Source organism: Nyctereutes procyonoides, unplaced genomic scaffold, assembly GCF_905146905.1.
Source record: "Nyctereutes procyonoides isolate TBG_1078 unplaced genomic scaffold, NYPRO_anot_genome, whole genome shotgun sequence".
In the NCBI taxonomy this organism is placed as follows: Eukaryota; Metazoa; Chordata; class Mammalia; order Carnivora; family Canidae; genus Nyctereutes; species Nyctereutes procyonoides.
The window spans coordinates 29212073-29231616 of record NW_026575035.1 but is presented as its reverse complement, the minus strand read 5'-3'; the positions used below and the strand labels follow the sequence as shown (position 1 = coordinate 29231616).

General features: G+C 36.4%; 1 protein-coding gene across 5 annotated transcripts in view; it reads right to left on the bottom strand.

Moving 5' to 3' along the window:
* Positions 1-19544, bottom strand: part of PRKDC (protein kinase, DNA-activated, catalytic subunit) — a 215362-nt gene that overhangs the window by 38923 nt on the left and 156895 nt on the right. For all 5 annotated transcript variants that reach the window (XM_055318273.1, XM_055318275.1, XM_055318274.1 and 2 more), the window contains 5 exons: positions 17703-17841; positions 16656-16844; positions 15596-15820; positions 14603-14711; positions 12545-12656 (listed from right to left, as the gene is read on the bottom strand). In XM_055318273.1, coding sequence (XP_055174248.1) covers positions 12545-12656; positions 14603-14711; positions 15596-15820; positions 16656-16844; positions 17703-17841 — 774 coding nt within the window. The remainder of the gene's footprint in view (positions 1-12544; positions 12657-14602; positions 14712-15595; positions 15821-16655; positions 16845-17702; positions 17842-19544) is intronic.

The following is a 19544-nucleotide window of genomic DNA, read 5'->3' as shown; positions in this document are numbered from 1 at the left end:
AAAATATATTATCTATTAGTGTTTTCACTATATGCTACTTCATACATATATGAAATATATATATATATATATACACACATACACACATCCACACATCATTTCAAGACAATGAAAAAAAGGACATTTTATCAGGATGACCTAGCAATTATTGATATGTATATGCCTACTAACAAAGTTCAAAATACAAAAAGTAAAAATAGAAATTAAAAAGTAGACAATTCCACAGTCATAGTAAGAGATTTTCAAATCCCTACTTATTTTAGAAGCTGATTAATATAGACAAAAAAAATCAATAAAGACATATAGTTCTGAAAAATACCATCAACCATCTTGATCTAATCGAAGTTTACAAATGGTACATTTAAGAACTGCATAATATACAGGATTTTCTTTTTTTCTTTTTTTTTTTTTTAATTTATGATAGTCATACAGAGAGAGAGGCAGAGACACAGGCAGAGGGAGAAGCAGGCTCCATGCACCGGGAGCCCGACGTGGGACTCGATCCCGGGTCTCCAGAATCGCGCCCTGGGCCAAAGGCAGGCGCCAAACCGCTGCGCCACCCAGGGATCCCATATACAGGATTTTCAAGTACACATAGTACATTTACTAAAATAGACCATATGCTAAAATGTAAAACAAGTCTCAATAAATTTTAAAAAGCTAAAACCATAGAGTTTTGTAACTACAGTGGAATTACTTTAGATATCAATGAGAAACAAAAACAAAAACAGAAAAACCCCCTCATCTATTTGAAAATTAAATAAAACACTAATAAACTATTTCAAGGATCAAAAATGAAATCACATGAGAATTAGAAAAAAAATTAAATTATTTATTTATTTGTTTTAGAGAAAGCATATGTGTAAGCAAGGGGGGAGTGCAAAGGGAGTGGGAAGGAATTTCAAGCAGACTCCCTGCTGAGTGCAAGGCCCAACATGGGGCTTGATCCCATAACCCTGAGATCATAATATGATGTCAGATGCTCAACCAACTGAGCCACCCAGGAGCCCCACAGATTTAGAAAATATTTTAAACTAAATGACAATGCAAATACTATATATCATTATTTGCAGTATGTGGCTAAAACAGAGCTTAGAGGGACACATGTAACTTTAAATGCTTATATAAAGGGAAAGAAGTATAAAATCAACATCAAAGTTTCCACCGTAAAAGGAAAAAAAAAAAAAAAAAGAAGAGCAAAGTAAGTAAAAAATAAATTGAAAGAAGAAAATACTAAAGATGAGGCCAGAAATCAGTGAAATAGAACACAGATAATAACGAAAATTAGCAAAGTCGAAAGCTGGTCCTTTGAGAAGATCAACAGAACTGACAAACCTCTAGTTAGAATGATCTAGAAAAAAACAGAGAATAAAAATCACCAATATCAGGAATGAAAAATAGGTTACCACCACAGACACTCCAAGTAATAAAAATAAATAAATAAGAGAATAATATGAGCAACTTTCTGCAAACAACTTGACAACTTAAATGAAATGGAAAAGTATACTTAATAATACCATTTAATAAAGTTGACACAAAAAGAAATAGAATATTTAAATTGCCTGTATCTCCTGAAGAAATTATAGGCATTATCAAAAATCTTCCCCAAAGGAAAACTCCAGGACCATATAACGTCTCACTGGTGAATTCTATCAAATATTCATGTAAGAAATAAGAAGGATCTCACATAAACTTTTTTTCAAAGAAGAGAGAAGGGAACAGGTAGGTCCTAACTTGGGGACCTAATACCAAAACCTGACAAAGACATTGTAAAAAAGAAAATTACTAACCAATATCCCACTTGAATAGACACTAAAATTCTTAACAAAATATTAGCAAATCTAAGAATATATAAAAGGGATCGCTGTAATCACACAAGGTTTACCACCAAAATTCAACATGTTTCATATTCAAAAAGCAGTCAATGTATTAAAGCATAAGGAAAAATGATGTCAAGATAGTGACATAGGTCATTCTTGACTTCAGTCTCCCTCACAAAAAAACCCCAAAACAAAAAAAACATCTACCTAATTACTATTCATGGACAAGACACCATTGAGAAAATCTTAGCACAGAGAGTTAAGCCTGTGTGAGGAGAGACACAGAGACACAAACCACAGAGACAGCATTAGAAGGGAAAAAGGAGTAGCTACTATATGACTGCATGGTCCCTACCTAAGGCTGGGACAGGACCACACCAAGAGGCACCCCCACCTCAAGTGCAGTTGTTCTAGTAGGGAAAAAAGAGCTCAAGATGGACACTCAGCTACCTCAGTGTTGTAGTTTGCGAATCAGGAAGCCCACTTGGGTCTCATCTGACAGAGATCATGAGGGAAGCTACAGCAGGGCTTGATCATTGGGGATCAGACTGTGACAAAAAAAGGGGGGCAGGCTTAAGCAACCAGCACTCAGATTTTGGCAGCAATGCCCAAGTAGAAATTCTAATCTACTTGGCTCATCTACAGAGCCTACACAGTGGCCCAGTGTTACTAGGGAACTAGGTAGGGTGCAGGTCTACCTGATGTTAGACCCCAAACAAAAAGCCACTCTGCCTGGGCAGGGAAGCTAATAAATAGCTCCACCTATTTCTGAATGTCAGTCTTGGTCCTGTCCTGCTTGACCATGAGACGTGACTGGAGCACCTGGGAAGCTGCTCAGCCCAGAACCACTAGAGCAGCAAGTTCACAAAAGCAGAAAGTCCTACCTATTTGCAGTCAAGCCAGTGGCCACAATAGCCACACAATTCTGCCTAAATTGCTTCCCAGTGAGAGCCTTGCCTGCTTTGGTATCTGTTCTGTGTCCCCCACTCAGGCAAGGATCTCATTAGTAGCCCTACCTACTGCTGAATACAACCTCCAACCCTGCCAATCAAGAAACCTCACCAGAGTTCCTAGGCATCTGGGCAGCCAACCATGCAACTGGCGCTTGAATGGAGAGCCCAAGCAGCAGCCCTCTGTCTACAGAGCCAATATGCTGACCCTTCTGACCAGAGATCTTGGTGCACAGCTCTGCCTGATTTGGTCTCCTAAACAAAGGGCCCTGTTAATCAGAGCTCCCAGGAATATGCACAGTCTCTCCTGCAACTGTGATTACAGGAGCACATGAGCAGAGGACCTGGCAGGTGGCCCACCCATCTACAGAGCCAAGATGGTGGCCTCTTAGGCCACAGAACTAAGTACATAGTTCTGCTTAATATGGTTTCCAAACAAGAAATCTGCCCATCTTGGCACTTGTACAATTGTGCACTGGCAGGGAAACTCACTTGTTTAAACAGCGAGTTTAAACAGATTAAACAGACCTTCAGCTGGCCTGCCCAGAGCACACAGGAAGCTGTACAGCCCATCCTATAACCCCACATAGAGTAGTAGCAGAGCAAAGAGCATCGCCAGTACTTCTCCCTCCCTGCAGAGCAAAACGTGCTCCCTCCGGCAGGAAAATACAGCCCATCCATGCCTGATCTGGGCCTCCCAGACAAGGCTCTGCTGGCCTTGGGGCCAGTGCGCTGTCTCACCTCAGGGTAAGAGGAAGTTAATTCAGAGCCCTGCCTAATGCTGAGTATAGTACCTAGTCCTGACTATCTAGAAGGCTGACCAGAGAATAAAGGAAACTGCAGAGCCCATCCTACAGCTTCACGTCAGCAGGGAACCAAGTCACTCGCTCTTTCCAGCTGCTGGCAACCACCCCAACCCAGCCTTACAACTTGGGCAGTGGCTTCACCCCAAAAAATATGCTAGGAGTAATCCCAACCTCCTCAAGGATGCTATAGCTGACACATCCAGAACCCCAAGCTAAGCTGACTGGTGAAGGACTCTTTCTGTCAAAGTGAACTTGCAAATTCTAGAAGAGGATATAACTTACTTAAATGTGTAGATACCAATGTAAAGAACCAGGATTATGAAAGTGGGTAACATGACACAATCAAAGGAAAATAATAAAGCTATAACAAATGACCCTAAAGACACAGACATCTATGAACTGTCAGCAAAAGAATTCAGAATAATACTTTTATGGAAATTTAGTGAATTACACAGAGATAGATAACTAAACAAAATTAGGAAAACAATGCATGAACAAAACGAGAAGTTCAACAACAAAAAATAGAGACCATAAAACAAAACAAAAACCAAAAACCAGTAATCCTAGAGCCAAAGGATACTAAGATTGAATTGATGAATAGAAAGCTTCAAAAACAGATTTGACCATGCAGAAGAATCAGTGAAATTATCCAGAGAAGCCAAAACAGACAACAAACAAACAAACATAGAGTAAAGAAAGTCTCTGGACTTATGGGACAGCATAAATAAAACAATAAATACATTATGGGAATCCTAAGAGAAGAGAAAGGGCTATAAAGTATATTTAAAACAATAATGGCTGAAAACTTCTCACAAACCTGGGCAGAGAAATGGATTTCCAGACCCATGAGGCCCAAAGGACCTCAAGTAGACTGAATCCAAACAGGGCTCACCAAGACACATAATTAAATTGTCAACAGTCAAAGACAGACTTTCTGAAGGTGGCAAGAGAAGAGGAGGACATCACATAAAAAGTAACCTCCCTAAGATTACAGGTGGAGTTCTCAAAAGAAACTTTTCAGGCCAGAAGACAATGGAATGATATATTCAAAATATTGAAAGAAAAAACAAGTCAACCAAGAATACTATACGTGGCAAACTTGTCCTTCAGAAATGAAGGAGAAAGAAAGACTTTCCTGAACAAGCAAAAGTTAAGGGAGTTTATCACCACTAGACCTGGCTTATAAGAAACGCTAAAGGGTGTTTTTCAAGCAGAAATAAACCACTACTAATTAACATCATAAGAACATATGAAGTTATATAAAATTCGCTGGTAATGGTAAATACAGAGCCAAAGTCAGATTCTCTAATATGGCAATAGTGGTGTATAATTCACCTACAATGTCAGTTTAAATTAAAAATACAGGGATGCCTGGGTGGCTCAGTGGTTAAGTGTCTGCCTTCAGCTCAGGGTGTAAACCCAGGATCCTGGGATCGAGTCCCTCATCAGGCTCCCACAGGGAGCCTGCTTCTCTTTCTGTGTCTCTGACTCTCTGTGTCTCTCATGAATAAACAAATAAAATCTTTTAAAAATTAATTAAAAAACAAATGTATTAAAAAATAACCATAATAATCTATTAGATGTACAATATAAAAATTAAATTATAACATCAACAACCTAATATGTGAGGATCATGAGGAAATAAAAGCATAAAATTTAAAAATTCTATTGCAGTTAAGTTGTTGTCAGTTTTAATAGGATATTAAAAGATATTTTATGTAGCCTCATGGTAAACACAAAGGAAAGGCCTCAGTAATTACAAAAGATCATGATAAAGAATTCAAAGTATATACATACAAATAATCACCAAATCACAAAAGACAAAGAAGCAAGGAACAACAGATCTACAAAACTGTCAGAGAATAAAATGGCAAAAGTAAACCCTTACCTATCAATAACTACTTTAAATGTAAATGGGTTAAATTCTCCTCAAAACACACAGAATAGGTGAAGGGATTAAAAACCAAAATCCAACAATATGCTCCATACAAGAGATTCATGTTAGCTTTAAAGACAACAATGACTACATGTGAAGGCATAGAAAGAGATATTTCAAGCAAATGGTAGCCACACACACACACACACACACAAAAAAAAAAAATCAGACAAAACAGACTTTAAGCTAACAATTGTAAAAAGATGCAAAGTTCATTATATAATGATAAAGTGGTCAGGAAAATATAACAACTGTAAAATATTTATGCACCTATCACTGGAGCATGTAAATATATAAAACAAATATTGAAAGGAAAATTAGACAGCAATACAATAATAGCTAGAGACTTTAATATCTCACTTTCAAAAATGGACAGATAATCCAAACAGAGAATCAATAAGGAAGCAATGTTTTTGTACAACACTATAGACAAAACATCTGATGATAGACCTAAAAAACATAAATGGAGAAAAAGTATATGATCAATTAAACAGACGCAGAAAAAGCATTTAATAAAATTCAACACTCATGCATGATAAAACTTTCAGAAAACATGAATCGCAAATAATTGGAACACTGCTGAAAAACATAAAATACCTAGGAACAAATCTAACAAAAGACAACTTTATTGAAAAAATAAAGTCACTGAAATTAAAGGAAGAAGTAAAACTTTCACTATTTGCAGATGACATACTATACATAGAAACCATAATGATGCCACCAAAAAATTATTAGCATTATTATATGAAGTCAGTAAAGTTGCAGAATACAAAATTAATATACAGAAACCTATTGTGTTTCTATACACTAATAATGAAGTAGTAGTAAAAGAAGTTAAGAAAACGATCTTAATTACAAATAAATGTACTGTAAGGAATAAAATACCGAATAAATTTAACCAAAGAAGTAAAAGATCTAAACAATGCAAACTATAAAACATTGATTTTAAAAATGAGTATGACACAAACTGAAGATATCCCATGCTCATGGATTAGAAGAATCAGTATTGTTAAAATGTTCATACTACCCAAAGCAATCTAGATATTTAATGCAATCCCTACCTAAATACTAAAAACATGGGATGCCTGGGTGGCTCAGCAGTTGAACATCTGCCTTTGACTCAGGGTGTGATCCCAGAGTCCTGGGATCGAGTCTCACATCGGGCTTCCTGCATGGAGCCTGCTTCTCCCTCTACCTGTGTCTCTGCCCCTGTCTCTTTGTGTCTCTCATGAATAAATAAATGAAATCTTTTAAAAGAAATAAATAAATACCAAAAACATTTTTCACAGAACTAGAACAAAGAATACTAAAATGTAGATGGAACCACAAAAGATTCCAAATAGCCAAAACAATCTTGGGAAAGAAGAATAAAGCTGAAGGTATCAGAATCCCAGACTTCAAAATATATAACAAAGCTATAGTAGTCAAAGTAGTGTCATACAGGCACAAAAAACAGACACACAGATCAATGGAACAGAACCGAAAGTCCAGGGATCCCTGGGTGGCACAGTGGTTTGCCTGCCTTTGGCCCAGGGCGCGATCCTGGAGACCTGGGATCGAATCCCACGTCGGGCTCCCGGTGCATGGAGCCTGCTTCTCCCTCTGCCTGTGTCTCTGCCTCTCTCTCTCTCTCTGTGTGACTATCATAAATAAAAAAAAAAAAAATTAAAAAAAAAAAGAGAGAACCGAAAGTCCAGAAATAAACCTATCCTTATCATATGGTCAATTAATCTATGAGAAAGGAGGCAAGATTATACAATGAGGAAAAGACACTTTCTTTAGCAAATGATGCTGGGAAAATTAGCTATATGTGAACGAGTGAAACTAGATCACTTTTTATAACATACACAACAATAAACTCAAAATAGATTAAAGGCTTAACTATGAAAATTCCCAGAAGAAAACATAGGTAGTAATATCTTTGACATCAGCCATAGAATCCTTCTTCTAGATATGCCTCCTCTGGCAAATGTAACAAAAGCAAAAAATAAACTATTGGGACTATATCAAAATAAAAAACTTTTGCACAGTGAAGGAAACCAAGGACGAAAACAAAAAGGCAACCTACTGAATGGGAGAATATGTTTACAAATAATATATCTGATAAGGAGTTATCCAAAATATGTAAGAACTTATATAACTCAATACTAAAAAAAGCAAATTATCTGATTTTAAAAATAGCCAGAGGACCTGAATAAACATTTTTCTAAAAAAGACATACAGATGGCCAACAGACACACAAAAAGATGCTCAACATTACTCATCATCAGGGAAATGCAAATCAAAACCACAATAAGATATTACCTTACACCTGTCAGAATCACCAAAATAAAAACACAAGAAATAACAAGTGTTGGTGAAGATGTGGAGAAAAAGAAATCCTCACGCACTGTTGGTAGGAATACAAATTGGTACAGCCGCTGTGGAAAACAATATGAGGGTTCCTCAAAAAATTAAAAATAGAGCTTCCATATGATCCAGCAACTTCACTACTGGGTATCTAAAGAAAATGAGAACACTAATTTGGAAAGATATCGGCACCCGTATGTTTATTACAGCAATACTTACAAGAGCCACCACATGGAAGCAGCCTAAGAGTCCACTGATAGATGAATGGATACAGAAGATGTGGTATGTATACAATGGAATATTACTCAGTCATAAAAAAGAATAAAATCTTGCCATTTGCAATAAAATGGATGTACCTAAGGAGTATAATGCTAAATGAAATCCGTCACAGAAAAACAAATACTATATGATTTTATTTGTATGTGGAATTTAAGAAACAAAGAAAAAAAAAACAGATTCTTAAATACAGCAAACATACTGGTGGCTGCCAGAGGGGAGGTGGGTGGTGCATGGGTGAAACAGATAAAGGGAATTAAGAGCATAATTTTTTTTAATTTTTTTTTATTTATTTATGATAGTCACACACACACAGAGAGAGAGAGAGGCGCAGAGACATAGGCAGAGGGAGAAGCAGGCTCCATGCACCGGGAGCCTGATGTGGGATTCGATCCTGGGTCTCCAGGATCGCGCCCTGGGCCAAAGGCAGGCGCCAAACCGCTGCGCCACCCAGGGATCCCTAAGAGCATAATTAAAATGAAACAAAAAAAATTTTTTGGAAGAAACCTAAATAAACCTAAATAGACATAAAATATTCATGAATTGTATAATTCATATTGTTAAGATGGCAATTCCCAAACTTGACCTACAGTCAACAAAATCCAAAATTCTGATTGTTTTTGGAAGAAATTGACAAGTAGTTTCTAAAATGTATATATAGATATAAATAACCTAAACTAAAGCAATTTTCATAAAGAAAAACAAAGTTAGAGTACTTACCCTACATGATTCAAAACAATATAAAGCAACAGTAATGAAGACAGTTGATATATGTAAAAAAAAAACAAGGAATACAAACAAGGAATAGAACAGAGCATTCAAAAACAGATCCATATACATATAGTCATTGATTTTCAAAAAAGGTGCTGAGGCAATTCGATTATGAAAAGACAACAATGGGACTAGACAACTAGAGAGCAATATGAAAAAACTAAATAAACATCATAGCATCTACCCACCTCATACCATCTACAAATATTATCCTTGGAACACAGACCCAAATGTAAGAACTAAAACTGTGCATTTCTAGAAAAAACAGAATAATTTTGCAATATGTGCCTGTAATATTAGCTTGAAGGGGATCCTGCTGGCCAAATCTGAGACAATCTCAACATGAAATAAGAACAGTAATGGATTATATTCCATTAAATAAAATTGGAATCCATGATTCATATAGAATATGAATAACTAAATCTAAGTAAAAATTTAAGTAAATGAATAAATAAATAGATGGAAAAGATAAGCCTCTTCTTTACACTAAGATGTAGACTGATAAACATGGAGCAAGTGGTGGAGTTAGAAAATCATCACCTTGCAATGATCAATGTCAAGATTGGTTTCAGCCAATGACTTTTGTCATTCACAGATACAAAATATAGATGGCTAAGTCTTATGAGAAGCAGGATATATGCATATTAAAAGCATCTCATCTGTCACCCTGTTAATTAGTTGCAAGGAAAAAAATTAGGCATTGAAACAACAAAAATTCCCAAGCGTATTCACTGGAGAGACCAGACAATATTTCCTCTGAGTTCTGCTTTTTAATGTTCTTGTGTATGTATGTATGTATGTATGTATGTTGTGTGTATGTATGTGTGTGTATACATTTAAAGTTTTTATTTTTTATTCCAGTTAGTTAACACACAATGTTACATTAATTTCAGATGTATAATATAGAGATTCAACACATCCATATAAATTATGGTGCTCATCACGACAAGTGTACTCCTTAATCCTCATCACCTATTCCACCCATCCCCCAGCCCATCATCCCTCTGGTAACCATTAGTTTGTTCTCTATAGTTAAGAGTTTGTTTCTTGGCTTGCTTCTCTACTTCCCTTTGCTTGTTTGTTTTGTTTCTTAAATTGCACATTTGAGTGAAATAAATATGGTATTTGTCTTTCTCTGAATGACCTATTTTGCTTAATATAATACTCTCTAGCTCCATCCAAGTTATTGCAAATGGCAAGACTTTGTTCCTTTTTATGGCTAATATTCCACTGTATTTGTATATACTACATCTTCTTTATTCATTTGTCTGTCAGTGGATGTACACCTGGGCTGTTTCCATACTTTGGCTATCATAAATAATGCTGCTATAAACACTGGGATGCAGGTATCCCTCTGAGTTAGTATTTTTGTATTCTCTGAGTAAATACCTACTAGTGCAATTGCTGGATTGCATGGTACTTCTAACTTTTTGAGGAACCTCCTAACGGTTTTCCACAGAGGCTGCACCAGTTTGCATTTCTACCAACAGTGCAAGTGGTTTCCCCTTTCTCTGTATCCTCACCAATACCTGTTATTTCTTGTATTGTTGATTTTAGCCATTCTGACAAGTGTAAGGTGATATCTCATTATAGTTTTAATTTGTATTTTCCTAACAATGAGTGATGCTGACCATCTTTTCATATGAGAGATAGTTTTTAACCATACAATCAAAATTACTATCTCCAGTAAAAAACATGTTAACACTCTGTGCTTCTAGATGTGATACCCTGAGAATACTTCACTTAAGTAGTATTTTCACTAGTATTTCACTGAATCTGTGAGAATATACAGTTCATCAAATCCAAATTGATGAACATTCTTCTAAAATGTCAATTTCATGAAAGATAGCTGAGGAAGTGTTTCGGATTAAGAGGCCAGAAAGACATATTGACTAAATGCTGTATGAGATTCTGGACTGGATTCTGTCTAAGACATAGAGAAAATGCTTTAAAGAACATTAATAGGACTACTGACAAATGTGAAATTGGGTCTGTAGATTAAAAATGAAAATAGGGGATCCCTGGGTGGCTCAGCGGTTTGGCGCCTGCCTTCGGCCCAGGGCACAGTCCTGGAGTCCCGGGATCGAGTCCCGCATCAGGCTCTTGGCATGGAGCCTGCTTCTCCCTCTGCCTGTGTCTCTGCCTCTATGTCTATCATGAATAAATAAAGAAAATCTTTAAAAAAAATAAAATGAAAATGAAAATAGCAAAGTTATTATTGAACTGAGGTTATATAAGAGAACACCCTTTCTCTTAGGAAATGATGAAGAGCTAAAAAGACATACATATGCAACTTAACTTCAAATGTTTCAGAACATAATTATGTATGTATAGAGAGAAAAAATTAAAAAGCTAATGTGGCAACATGTTAAAAATGTTTAACAGTGGATTTGAGTAAAAGATACTTTTCTTGCAACTTTTCTATAGATGAGAACTTGTCTCAAATAGTAAAAAAAAGTACAAAAATTAAAAAGTATAAAAAAGTAAAAAACAAAAACAAAAAACCACTGTAACAGCAGAGGAAATAGGATATAATGGCAAAAACACTATACATAGGGTCCCAGTCCTTGAGTCCTACTTACCGTGTATATTTGCACAAAAGTAGTTCACAACCTCTCTGATTCTGGTGCCTTATCTCTGAAATATATGGCTAATATCTGCCTCATGGATTATCCAGGGTTGTCACAGTGCAAGAAAAAAACAGTATATAAAAATGACCTCAGGCCTGGTAGAGTGATACATATGGCTATGTAATGGGGGCAGGAGGCAAGAGTGTCAAAAATCCAAATTACAACAACAGATTTTTTAAAAATCACTAAGCAGTGTTTTCTTTGGTGCCATTTCACTAACTAACATCAGTCCTGAGACAGAAGCAAATGAACCATTGCCCCCACAGCTCCCCTGCCTTCTTTCTTTTTTCTTTTTTTTTTTTTTTTAAAGAATTTTATTTATTTCATGAGAGACACACACAGAGAGAGAGAGAGAGAGAGAGAGAGAGAGAGAGAGAGACAGAGACAGGCAGAAACACAGGCAGAGGGAGAAGCAGGCTCCATGCAGGAAGCCTGACGTGGGACTCGATCCCGGGTCTCCAGGATCATACCCCGGGCTTCAGGCGGCGCTAAACCGCTGCGCCACCGGAGCTGCCCCCCTGCCTTCTTTCACTGCCAGAAGGATATTCATAATCAACCTCTCGGCACACGATGAAGTCAATGTCAGTGGGCAAAAATCCCCTCACAGGGCATCCCTGGGTGGCTCAGTAGTTTAGCGCCTGCCTTCAGTCCAGGGTATGATCCTGGAGTCCCAGGATTGAGTCCCACGTCGGGCTCCCTGCATGGAGCCTGCTTCTCCACTTGTCTCTCTCTATCTCTCTCGTGAATGAGTAAATAAAATCTTTAATAAAAAAAAAAAAAAGAAAGAAAAGAAAAGAAAAAAAGAAATCCTCTCATAGGGGACAAGCTGGGGCAAAGGAACTGTTGACACGCAGAGTCTTCTGAGAACAACTTACAGGGGAAATCAGCAAGATAAGAACTATCTACACTCAAACCCCACATTCTCCTAAACCACAGTTTTGGAGAAAAGCCTTTCTGGCAATTTCAGAAAAAAATCCAGATTCAGATTGAAAAGATCGCATCTTACCGATTGGTGATGATGTCATCCCAGATGTGCACTGGGTCCATTCTAGCATCCGGGTATCTGTTTGTCCAGGATTTTAGAAGTCTTTTAAGGGGAGCTTGAGATGATAAATTACCTAAAAATATTAGAAGATGACTATATCCACAGCTCAGTGACAAGACCAATTTACAAAGTTGGGCTGCTGTTAGTAAACAGAAACTTAATTCAAATTTCTTGTCCAAATTAAAATTGTTTCGTCTTTCACAACAGGAACAAAAACTTATCACAGTAAATCTATTTTGACATCAAAACTCAATTTTTTTTTCAATTTTTTTAAAGATTTATTTATTTATTCATGAGACACAGAGAGAGAGAGAGAGAGAGAGGCAGAGACATAGGCAGAGTGAGAAGCAGGCTTGTCACAGGAGTCCTATGTGGGACTCGATCCCGGATCCCGGGATCACGACCTGAGCCGAAGGCAGACACCCAACCGCTGAGCCACGCAGGCATCCCCAAAATTCAATTTTTTAAGGACACAGAGTAAAACTGGGGAAATAAACATATGTAATTTTTACACTTAGCACAGGTTCACAGTCCTTCATCCACAATTCCAAGATCTAGAAAGTTCTGAAACCTGAAAGTTTTCATAGGGCTACAGCCAATTTTCTTGTTGGCAAAATCTGATCTGAATCAGCATAGGGCTACTTACCTTGGTTTATGTCATTTGTGTGAATATTCACCATTTAAGCTGGAGACGCTCACTGTGTTGAAAATACTGCCCCAGACCTTGGTATGTGCACAGGGTTACATGATAATAACAACAGCCAAAGCAATCTGGCCTCAAGAGATTCATGATAACCCTCAGGAAATTTAAATTTTACATTACTAATGTTTAAAGCTTTAGTCTTCTCTTTCTGTTGGTGGGAAAGCAGTGGTTAAGAACACAAGCTTAAATAGGACAGTCCAGGGTTCAAGATTAGGATCTTTCACCTATTAGTTTAGGTAAGTTATTTAATAACCTATGTTTCTGTAAAATGAGAAGGAAAAAAATCTAAATTTCATGAGGCTGTCATAAAAACTATGTAAAAGAGGGATCCCTGGGTGGCGCAGCAGTTTAGCGCCTGCCTTTGGCCCAGGGCGCGATCCTGGAGACCCGGGATCGAATCCCACGTCAGGCTCCCGGTGCATGGAGCCTGCTTCTCCCTCTGCCTGTGTCTCTGCCTCTCTCTCTCTATCTGTGTGACTGTCATAAATAAATAAAAATTAAAAAAAAAAAAAAACTATGTAAAAGAGAAAAAGGAGATTAACATAAGTCCTGGAAAGTAGAAAACACTTAATGATCTGCATTAACAATATGTAGTTGAAAAAGAATTCTCCAAATTTAAAGCAGAGTATGAATAGTTGTAGATATATATAAATATCAATTTTTATTAGTACTCTGAGAGTCTTTCATTTTTATTTTTAATTATTTAGCATACAAGTTGAATTCCACTTTATAACTAAGACATATAACTGATGCAAAGATGTATTCTTTCCCTTTGACTCTGGGTGGTGTCTCGTAGGTGACAGAATAAAATCTCCTGTTGGCAGCGGAAAGACCTTCAGGGTCTGCACACTGCTGCCAGCAGCTTCACCTCCCCTCAGGCCAGGGCATGTGGCACCCAGTCACTGAACTTTCAGCCCATCCAAGACACTGCAGCCCTTTTATAGGGCAAATTCTCTGCAAGTTCCACCCAACTCAGGCCCTTCCTCCAGGAGCCTCCTGCACCCTTCAGTCCAGGGCACATTCTGTTACCCATATTTGACATGGGCTATCCCTCTGCCTCAGTAAGGATCACATCATGTGGGGATTACCTCACTCTTTTGAAAGCTTTTTCAAGCAAGGCAATACATTTTATTTGATTTTGCATCTCCAGTGCCTAGACTTTATTTCAATGATCTCAAAATATGTATTTGTAGAATGAACTCAAGGTATTTTCTAATCCATACATAAGAAACCTGTCCTTTCACTAAGTAAAAAAAATCACATCAAAACTTTTCCAAAATTATAAAAGAAAAAAGTGGTAGGTAAAAAAAAATTACCTTGTCTGCTTATAAAACTGATGAACTCCTGAATTTCTATCATAGTTTGTACAGACTGCAATTTGGTGAGTCTACTTCTGTGTAAGAGGACATCAATACTTGAGTAATTCTAGAAAAAAAATATTTAACACTGTTTAGAAATCAATTTACTACTTTAAATTTCAATATAGCTCCCTAAAATGTGAAATACAGCAACTATCCTATATCAATTACACAATGTATCTTAGAGTAGTTACCAGTTAGCACACAGAAGCAATTAACAAATGGTCTAAGGTTTTAAAAATAATTTTGGTTTTTAGTCAAATTTTAGTCACATATCAATATATGATTAGGCACTGTTGCCTCTATTCACCACCAATTTTTAAAACTAACAATATCTTATAATATAGAACTGCCAACTACAGAAGCCAATTCCTTCTTTGATAAACTTCCCCTTGAATGTACAGAACAAATTCAAAATTTGGGGCATCTGGGTTGGTTGAATGACCAACTCTTGACGTCAGCTCACGTCTTGAACTCACAGTTGTGAGTTCACAATAGATCCAAATTGGGCACGAGTCTACTTAAAAAATAAATAAATAAAAATCAAAGGCAATGAATGGTTATGCTTCTATGGTCAATATAAGCCAATGATAAATGTTAACAGGTTCTATAAAGACACTGACTTTAAAAACAAATATCAGAAGATTCTCATAAAAGGAAAGAAGGCACAATGGTAGTAAATGAACAGGAAAGATTAGTTCATTTTCTCCACAAAACAATCAAACTTCCACTCAGCCAATCCAGATGAAAAGTCTACACAAGTGTTCTTTAACAGTGTGAGAAAGATAAAAAAACCTAAGGAAAAACAAAAAAAAAAGGGGGGGGGTTTAAAAATACAGTAAGACAGAGTGAAGAGATTTTAGAAGAAACTGGAAGAATAGAAAAGAAAACGGGTGGTATCAAATAGTAAAGGAAAGTTTTCACTTGATTTTTTTTAAATTCATTTATTACCTGCATAAAAATCTGAATGCAATTTTCAATATAATATTTGGCTCTGTCAATGTCATCTTGTAAGATATAAAGAAGACTCAACTCTTGACTATAATGCAGCTCTATAAGAGCCTTCTGAAGCTCCTTGTTCACAGCTTCATCAATAAATGTCAGCAGGGACTGGTCAGCCTCCCCTTGTAGCAATAACTTCAGCTTGCTGCGGATCATGTAAGGTAGATAGGTCTCCTAAGAAACAGAAGACTCTACTTGTAACTTTAGAAAGCTAGTATGAGTATGCCTAATTATTTTATAATATCCTTTGGTATAATTTTTTAGGTTAAGATTTAGAGCTAAAGTGATGATGTCTGATGTTTCAAACCTAAAACTATAATTTTTAAAACATGTTCACTTGAAATTATTCATTATGTAACCACAAAATACACAGGAACATGTCCTATAGAAAACGGAAACCACTTTTAAAGCTAAAAGATCATTGGAAATTACATACAAGTGAGGACAGCTGCATTGTGGGGACCAGGTAAGCTGCTTCCCTCCAAGAGTTGGGGCTATCCCATGGGAGGGGAACTGTCCCACTCCAGGGGTCAGGGCTACCCAGGGTAAAGACACCATGAAATATTCTTCCATGTAGTCATAGGATGGGTGTTAATATTTATTTTTAAATGCCTCCCATTTATTTGGAAAGTGTTAGTCAAAAGTGGTAAGAGATTTAATGATATTATGGAGTTCGTGGGGTCAGGTTTTATAAATATCCTATATTTCAAAACTACTGCTATTTTTTTTTTAAGTTTTAAACAACTTCACTAATTAGAAAATAGCTAACCATCTAAAACATTTATCTCAGTGACCTGAAAAATAATTCTAGTTCATCTGGTGGTGTTGCTGGTTAAGCATCCAGCTCCTGGTTTCAGCTCCACTCTTGGTCTCAGGGCAACATGATCTAGCCCTGAGTCAGGCTCTGTATTGGGTGCAGACCCTGCTTGACATTCTCTCTCCCTCTCCCTCTGCCCCTTCTGCTCTAAAAGGAATAAATAAATCCTTAAAAAACAACAATTCTACTCACCTGATAAAATGGTTCGCTCCACATTTTATTTAGATCTGGAGGGTTTTCATTATCAACACTGACTATAGAACAGTACGCTAATGACTTCCATTCAGCAAGCTGGTTATAACAGTCGAGGGATGCAAGTTCCCAAAAATCCTTCTCAGCTTCCGTAGGCTCACCATCTACCCACTCTTCTTTATTGAGAGCCTCAGGAAGAAAAGTTCATAAATTTATTTTACAAAGTTGGAAAGAATATAAATGACAACATTTGTATTATACATAGTGTCAACATTCATTAAGGACAATCATTTTTGAATTTATGACAATGGGAAAGAAAACTGAAAATGGAGTAACACTGAATAAAAGAAATCAAACCAAAAGAAATCTAATGGAAGCAAACGAACAGAAAAACCAAGAGGAAACTATTTCTCTAAGAAACTTACAAATTAAGCCAATTAATAAACTAAAGACTCTGACCCAAAATTTGATTTAAATCAATGCTATGGGCTATTTACCACTTAAAGAGTTCTGAGATTAAGTCAGAAAATAGGACATTTACTGAAAATTGCAGAAGACTTTACAACCTGGATTACTCATTCAAGAATCTAACAGATCACAAACTCTGAATTTCAACTACTTGCTAGACATCTATACCTGGATAGCCACTGGCAACTCAAAACACAAATGTAAAAATTGAATTTATAGTCATCTTCTAAAAACCAATTCTTACGTACCTCTTCATAAACTTTTTACTTACTGAAGGAAAACAATCTACCCAAATAGAAATTATATAATAACAGCACATAATGAAATAACATCTTACAGTTTTATAGTATTTTATATGAAATGCTTTCTCTTTTATTCAGTGATGTTTTCTTAAAAAGAGTAAAAGATAAAGCAATAATTATTTCACATTTGGTTATTAAACTATTCCCTATTAATCTCTGTATAAAAACTAAGGAATAAAGTTGAACTATTAATGAAGCTCTAAATTCTAAAGTTAACAGTTTTTCAGAAAACAAAAGTGTTTAAGCAACTGACGTATTTGCTAGACATCAATTTTACCTCATTATACTGCTTAGCAGCTTCAGAATAATCACTTCTTGCTTCTGCTAAAATTGCACTTTGAGTGATTTGCTTTGTTCCTATCTCACTGCTAAAAATACCACGGAGGATGTCATATTCTCCAATAGATCTATACAGTCTAAAAAACAAACCAAAAGAAAGTCTCAATCAATGAATATGCTTTATAAATTGAATGTTGACACTATGTATAATACAAATGTTGTCATTTATATTCTTTCCAACTTTGTAAAATAAATTTATATTTTTCAAGTGTTAATTCTAATGAAATGATAATTAAATCAAGAGGTCTCATTATGTTAGCCAAAAAGGATATACATTATTTTTGTTCTATAAAAATATAAAATCTTAGACATTGTGAAGTTACCATTAGGTTTTACTACTTTAGTCCTACAGGAGACAGAGATTATTCTAAAGTGCATTTAAAGTGAAATCTAAAAATATTAAGTTTACAGTGGATAAACTGTCTCATACAATAAGACCGTCCTGTGTAAATCTATTACAGTAACATTGCACATATCCATGGATGACCTATTTGAAATCCTGTCTATACCTAAAATTTGGAATGTAGTCAAGAACCCAGAGTGTGTAATAATTAATCCTGGTCCTAATAAGGCCATGTTTTAATCCACATTCTATGGGCCATCTAAATTCTACCAACAAGTAATTTTCTTGCAGCCTTACTATTTGCTGTAACACTCATTCCTCTCTTCCCATTAACAAAAATCTACTTCACCCCATCAATCAACCTTCCCCACTAAGATAGTCTCAAGTAAGTGTTAAGAAGTTTGTTCCCTTCCCTTGGAATTTTTTTCCCCATCTTTTAAGTCTCCACACAAATGTCATCTCTTCCTGAACCCACAATCACACAGCTTCCCAGCAAGGACTGCTTCCTCCTTGGCTTTCCTGCACTTTGGTCCTTAACCAGGTTATGAAATCTCATGTATTTATTACATCAAAAAAGTCCTAAGGGCTCTCTCAGAGCCTAGGATTCCAAATTTAGATTAAAATCTAGTAGACATGGCCCTCTCTTGCCCTGTTTGTAAAGGGCTATGGGTAACAAACAGGGGCAGAAGTGGGGAGATGGGAGGTAGGATAACAGTTCACAGTCCAAGAGAAGATGAGAACTACAATTATTTTCCAATAACTCAGAGAAGAGAGTTCTCTGAGTTATTGGAACTTATATCAGTCTCATACCCACTTTGCACTAGCCCCGTGTTTCTAGGATGATACACACTATAACATGGTCAAAATAATGACTGTGACATATCATGGACAGGCAAAATTATGTTCTTAATACTGTTTGAGGAAGTATTTCTTTTACAGATTTATTTTAGTAAGAAACAGAGTGAGCTGAGAGAGGGGCAGAGGGAGAGAGGGAATCCCAAGCAGACTCCCCAATGAGTGCAGAGCCTGATGCAAAGCTCGATTTCATGATCCTGAGAGATCATGACCTGAGTCGAAACCTAGAGTCAGACATTCAACTGGCTGAGCTACCCAGGTGCTCCAAAAGTATTAGGAAGTATTAAATAAAGTCAGAAAAAAATGTTTAAAGTTTAGGCTCTTAAAAGTTGTGTACTTCATTTACCCAGCCACTACACATTAGATGAGTTTCTCATTCCCTGGAAATGTTAAATATACGAAGTGTTACTGACTATTCACTTATACATCTGAAACACCAAGCTAAAAATGATTACTAATTAGAATCAGTATAAACCAAGATGCACCGTTTGAACTGCCCTGGTATTTACCTGGCTTCTCAGAGAACTTACCGCTTCCCATTCCATGTATGGTTAGTTATGCATGTAAGTATATACATTTCCT